This window comes from Mobula hypostoma, chromosome 5 (assembly GCF_963921235.1).
Source record: "Mobula hypostoma chromosome 5, sMobHyp1.1, whole genome shotgun sequence".
Classification (NCBI taxonomy): Eukaryota; Metazoa; Chordata; class Chondrichthyes; order Myliobatiformes; family Myliobatidae; genus Mobula; species Mobula hypostoma.
This window is the reverse complement of record NC_086101.1, coordinates 106356845-106362729: the sequence shown is the minus strand read 5'-3', so window position 1 is coordinate 106362729 and position 5885 is coordinate 106356845. Positions and strand designations below refer to the sequence as shown.

At 53.9% G+C, this 5885-nt stretch overlaps 1 protein-coding gene across 1 annotated transcript; it reads right to left on the bottom strand.

The window, feature by feature from the left end:
• Positions 1–649: 649 nt before the first annotated feature.
• On the bottom strand, positions 650–2341 carry LOC134347322 (T-complex protein 1 subunit theta-like). The gene has a single exon (XM_063049717.1). The coding sequence runs from the start codon at positions 2339–2341 to the stop codon at positions 650–652; it is 1692 nt and encodes a 563-aa protein (XP_062905787.1).
• Positions 2342–5885: the final 3544 nt, after the last annotated feature.

Genomic DNA, 5885 nt, shown 5'->3' with positions numbered 1-5885 from the left:
AGGAATCTCTGTTAATATTCTTTTATGTGCTGTATATGATGTATTACGGTGTTTTGCACTCCGGTCCCTGAGGAACATTTTTTCATTTAGCTGTGTACATGTGTATGGTCGAATGACAATAACCTTGAACTTGCGAACCAGCAGAGAGAGCAGACAGCAGTGTAGAACCTGGAGTTTATTAACTTATCAACATATTATGTGCGGGGTGCAGTCTGCATGGGCAAGGGGAAGGTTAGGCGAAATGGGCAGGGAGATGGGGAAAATGTGTTGGGAAGGGGGAATGGTTAGGTAGGGAGTGTATGGATCGAAGGGGAGGGGAAAGCGGGAAAAGGGGAGATGTGGGAAGTGGAGAAGGGAGAGCTGGAGACAGATCCAAGGAGAGGTGTTGGGATGATGAAGGCAGAGGATATGGGGAGGAGAGGAGGGAGGGAGATGGGTGGAGCACAGAGGACAGTGGAGAAGAGAGAAAGGAGGGGAGAGTGCAGAATGGGAAGCAGGAGAGTGGGGAAGGGGAACAGACATTACCGATGGCAGGGGCTGAAACGTATGGGAGACTTGGGGAGGAGAGATACAAGAGGAAGGGGAAGGGAAGGCAGTGGTGGGGAGGGGTAAGGAAGGGGTGCAGACAGTGCTCAGGCAGGGGCTGCCCTCAGTCGATGTGATCGGGCGGCAGATCCCAATTGGGGTTCTCAGGCCGGGGTTTGGGCCCGCCTGACTTCTTGGCCAGAAAGACCTGGTCAACGCCGAGTATGGCGAGTGCAGCCTGGGTGGCCAGCCGTAGTGCCGAACGTTTCAGCAGCAGCGACTCGCAGATGCCGGCCTGCACCACGTCCAGTGCCTCCTCACCGCCCGCTTCCAGGTCAAAGCCCAGGCTGGCTCTGCCACACTGGTGCAGCACCCGTAGCCGGGCCACGGCCTGCGGCTCCTTTCCACCTGCGTTCCACACCAAGGCACCCGCCACCGATTCGAGGGCGTGCGCGAGGGCGCTGAAGGCATATCGCTCCAGGCCAGCGCAGGCCTCGGCCTCGGCCGCAAGCCGCACTGCCAGTGCCAGCTCAGTGGCACCAGCCCCGGGCACCAGGCGCCCATCGCGCCCCAGAAGCTGGTAGGTGCAAAGTCCATCATGGACAGCCTGCTCAGCGGTGTCCAGCAGGCCTGGCGTGGAGCCCCGCAACAGGATGGTACGATGCACTGTGCCCCCCTCCTCCTCCTCAGGCTCCAGCGTGACCAGGAGCCACCCACCCTCCTCGCTGAAGCCCACACGCTGCAGGTGACCCAGCTCATCAGCCTGTGGGGCCCTTGGGTAGAGCAGTGGCCTGGCGTGCACAGCCCGGGCCACAGTGGCCAGCAGCCGGCGGGAGCGCAGCCGCAGCGACAGCAGGCCTCGGCGCTCAGCGCAATGCTGGGCGACCGAGTTCAAGCGGCTGCCCACCACCACCAGCTGCACGCCGGCCTTCTCCAGTTGTACCACCAACGCCTCCGTGGCGCGCTGCTCGGAGCTGCTGAGCACGTGCAGCTCGTTGGGGCCGCGTGCGAGCGCCGTGGCGGCCAGCTGCGGCCGCGCCGGTTCAAAGGCGCAGTCGTAGACAGCGACGCGCACTTGCCCCAGGGCGTGGACCAGACCCCCGGCCTCCGCTTCAGCCTTGTCCCCGGAGCCCAGGCACATCACCAGGCCGCGGACCAGCCGCGAGTCAGACAGGCCGCCGCCGGGGACCCGGCACACCCGTACCCTTTCGGGGTCCAGTTCCCAGCCGTGGTCCAAGACCTGCTGTACTGCCACGCAGGCTTCGGCCAACAGCTGTGACACTGGGCCCACCTCGCTACCCAGCTTGGCTCCCACGGCAACCCGCAGCACCCTCTCCACCCGCCCGGTGTCCGCCTCAGCCTCCAGCTCACCACAGCACAGGCCGTCCAGGAGCTGCAATGCCCGGTCAGCCGCCTGGCGCAGGCCGCCGCTCAGCTCGGCCACGGGCAGGCCACTCTGCAGCGCAGCCCCGGCCTGTTCAAGCAGTGAGCCTCCCAGTAGCAGGACAGTGGCCCGTCCGTCGCCCACTGCCTCAGCCTGAGCTTGCACCGCCTCCGCCAGCAGCCTGGCAGCCGGCTGCTCGACGCGCAGCTCACGAAGCACTGTGGCCACGCTGCCGCTCAACAGGCCCCGAGGGCTGTCACCCACCACAAGCTTGCGCAGGCCGGCTGGCCCGAAGGTGGCTCTCAATGAGCGAGCCAGCTCGGTGCAGGCCTCCACGTTCCGCAGCAAAACCTCCTCTGGGCCGCTCTGGTACCGAGATCCACTCGGCACCATCTGCGGGAAGCCTGGAGCCACAGGGACGTGGGCCGCCATTGCCTGTGGGGAGAGAGGCAGAGAATCAATGCAGAGTCCGAGGATTCCTGCTCCTCCCTTCAGTCAACCCAGCACCCTCTACCCTCCCTCACCCCCACTCCCTCCCCCTCACCTACCCCTACACCCGTCCATCACCCCCACTCCCTCTCCCCTCACCCACCGCTACAACCCCTCCATCACCCCACTCCCTCCCCCTCACCCACCTCTACACACCCCTCAATCACCCTCTACACTCTCCTACATTCACCCCCACTCCCCTCCCCTCCTCTCCCACCCACACAGACCACTCCTCCACCCCTTCTACCCACCCCTTTGCCTCCATTCACCTCTCATCCCATCACCCTCCTCCATTACCTCTCTGGTGACCCAATGTTCAAAGCTAAGGGTGATAGATTGAGGGTGAGAGGGAAAAATTGAAAAGGGACCTGAGGGGCAACTATTTTTACACAGAAGATGGTGAGTATATGGAACGAGCTGCCGGAGGAAGTGGTGTTGCTCTGTGTCTTGCACTTGTCACTGCCCCCCACCCTTACCCCTCCCCTCCCCACCCCTTGGTTCCAGAAACTGAGGCCTGAATGTCAATGTCCAGCCTGCCCAGACACTGGTGGATTAGGATTAGCTGTCTGGGTCAGAGATCATGTCTTGTGAGGAAAGGCTGCGGGCTTTTTTCTTTGGACTGAAGATGACTTGATAGAGGTGGACAAGATGATAAGAGGCTCAGATTGAGTGGACAGCCAGTGACTTTTCCCAGGGCAAAAATGCCAATATGAGGGGGCGTAATTTTTAGGCGGTTGGCTGAAAGTATGAGGGGGATGTAGGTGGTAAGTTGTTTTATACAGAGATTTGGAAGAGGTGGTAGTGGAGAAATATACATTATGGATGTTTAAGTGACTCTTCTAAAGGCACGCAGATGAAAGAAAACTGGAAAGTAACAGTTCGATGGATCTTGGGGTAGTTTGAAAGGTTGGCACAGCTTTGTGAGCCGAAAGACCTGTACTGTTTTATGTTCTATGATCATGCATGATTCCTGAAAGTGGAGGGAGTTGCAGCAGGAATGCTAGGAGAGGGGTCGAAAGAGGAGTGAGTGCCTTTCATTCTTATAAACCAAGGAGATGTCCATTTTACCGAATTTCTCCGCATAGGACCAGCCTCTGGAGTCGAGTTTGTATGTGCGCACACTCATCTTTTGCTATTAGCGCACAAAGGAATTTAAACTGCACACAAAAAGTTGTCACCCTCTATCTCATCGGCATGTTAAGTACACAATCACATTTACTTTTCTGGTTTCTGATGCAGATGGTGTTGACAATGCAGTTTGTGATGATTTGTCTGCAGATTTTAGAATTGGCTTATTTATACTGTCTTTATTGAAGGAATTATTGACTCACTATGTGGATTTCCAGAGAAGCAAAGACCATGAAATGTGATAGATGAACGAGATCAAAATTTATTAAACCTAGAGGAGATCAAAGTTTTTAATTGACTGCGTTTTGCTAGCTGTTAACTTGAATACCTCTACATATAAAGTTCAGTGTGCGCATGTTGTCATTGGGCAAAAATTGCACAGCACAAGATTTTTGTGCACACTGGTCATTACATATTAGAGGGGACATTGCCTTCAATTCATCCAGGGAACAAAATTAAGATTCCACATATCCATTTACAAGTAAAATCTATTTTTTTGTTACCTTAACAGGAAGTTTTTTTTTGATATCAATCACTCCACAACCAGTAACTCCTCTTCTCAGCTGGCCTGCTGTGTGGGGCACCTGGCTCCGTGCTGCTCAATCATCTAGCATCTGGGCTTCAGTTACACAGTTGGATTGTTGTTTGAATTTGATCTTCTCTTGTGACACAGTACAGGTGATTGTTGCACGGAGGCTGATGGGATATATACTACCTAGCTGCGGTTCCATGGAGAATCCTGTCTGCAGAGATCTTTGTGTTAGGGCCACTTCTGGGGAGAGACCAGAATTCATCATTCTCATATTTCATAGAAACATAGAAACATAGAAAATAGGTGCAGGAGACCAGAATTCATCATTCTCATATTTCATAGAAACATAGAAACATAGAAAATAGGTGCAGGAGTAGGCCATTCGGCCCTTCGAGCCTGCACCGCCATTTATTATGATAATGGCTGATCATCCAACTCAGAACCCTGCCCCAGCCTTCCCTCCATACCCCCGACCCCTGTAGCCACAAGGACCATATCTAACTCCCTCTTAAACATAGCCAATGAACTGGCCTCAACAGTTTCCTGTGGCAGAGAATTCCACAGATTCACCACTCTCTGTGTGAAGAAGTTTTTCCTAATCTCGGTCCTAAAAGGCTTCCCCTCTATCCTCAAACTGTGACCCCTCGTTCTGGACTTCCCCAACATCGGGAACAATCTTCCTGCATCTAGCCTGTCCAATCCCTTTAGGATCTTATACGTTTCAATCAGATCCCCCCTCAATCTTCTAAATTCCAATGAGTACAAGCCCAGTTCATCCAGTCTTTCTTCATATGAAAGTCCTGCCATCCCAGGAATCAATCTGGTGAACCTTCTTTGTACTCCCTCTATGGCAAAGATGTCTTTCCTCAGATTAGGGAACCAAAACTGCACACAATACTCCAGGTGTGGTCTCACCAAGGCCTTGTACAACTGCAGTAGTACCTCCCTGCTCCTGTACTCGAATCCTCTCGCTATAAATGCCAGCATACCATTCGCCTTTTTCACCGCCTGCTGTACCTGCATGCCCACTTTCAATGACTGGTGTATAATGACACCCAGGTCTCGTTGCACCTCCCCTTTTCCTAATCGGCCACCATTCAGATAATAATCTGTTTTCCTATTTTTGCCACCAAAGTGGATAACTTCACATTTATCCACATTAAATTGCATCTGCCATGAGTTTGCCCACTCACCCAACCTATCCAAGTCACCCTGCATCCTCTTAGCATCCTCCTCACTGCTAACACTGCCACCCAGCTTCGTGTCATTCGCAAACTTGGAGATACTGCATTTAATTCCCTCATCCAAGTCATTAATATATATTGTAAACAACTGGGGTCCCAGTACTGAGCCTTGCGGTACCCCACTAGTCACCGCCTGCCATTCTGAAAAGGTCCCGTTTATTCCCACTCTTTGCTTCCTGTCTGCTAACCAATTCTCCACCCACACCAATACCTTACCCCCAATACCGTGTGCTTTAAGTTTGCACACTAATCTCCTGTGTGGGACCTTGTCAAAAGCCTTTTGAAAATCCAAATATACCACATCCACTGGTATCGATAGAAGTGCTTTGTCGTTGCCTTCTTCTGGGCAGCCTTCTTCAGAGATTATCTGCCTGGTGTCAGTGGTCACCTAACCAGGAGTTGTGATGTGCACCAGCTACTCATACGACCATCCACCATCTGCTCCCAAGGCTCTACATGACCCTGATCGGGGGGAAGCGCTAAGCAGGTGCTACAGCTTGCCCAGGGGTGACTAGCAGGCTAGCGGAGGGAAGGAGTGCCTTCTACCTCCTTTGGTAGAGGCGTATCTCCACCCTGCCACCCA

What these genes read in the sequence shown, in the direction of transcription:
- LOC134347322 (XM_063049717.1), bottom strand. Translation starts at nt 2,341, where the DNA reads ATGGCGGCCCACGTCCCTGTGGCTCCAGGCTTCCCGCAGATGGTGCCG.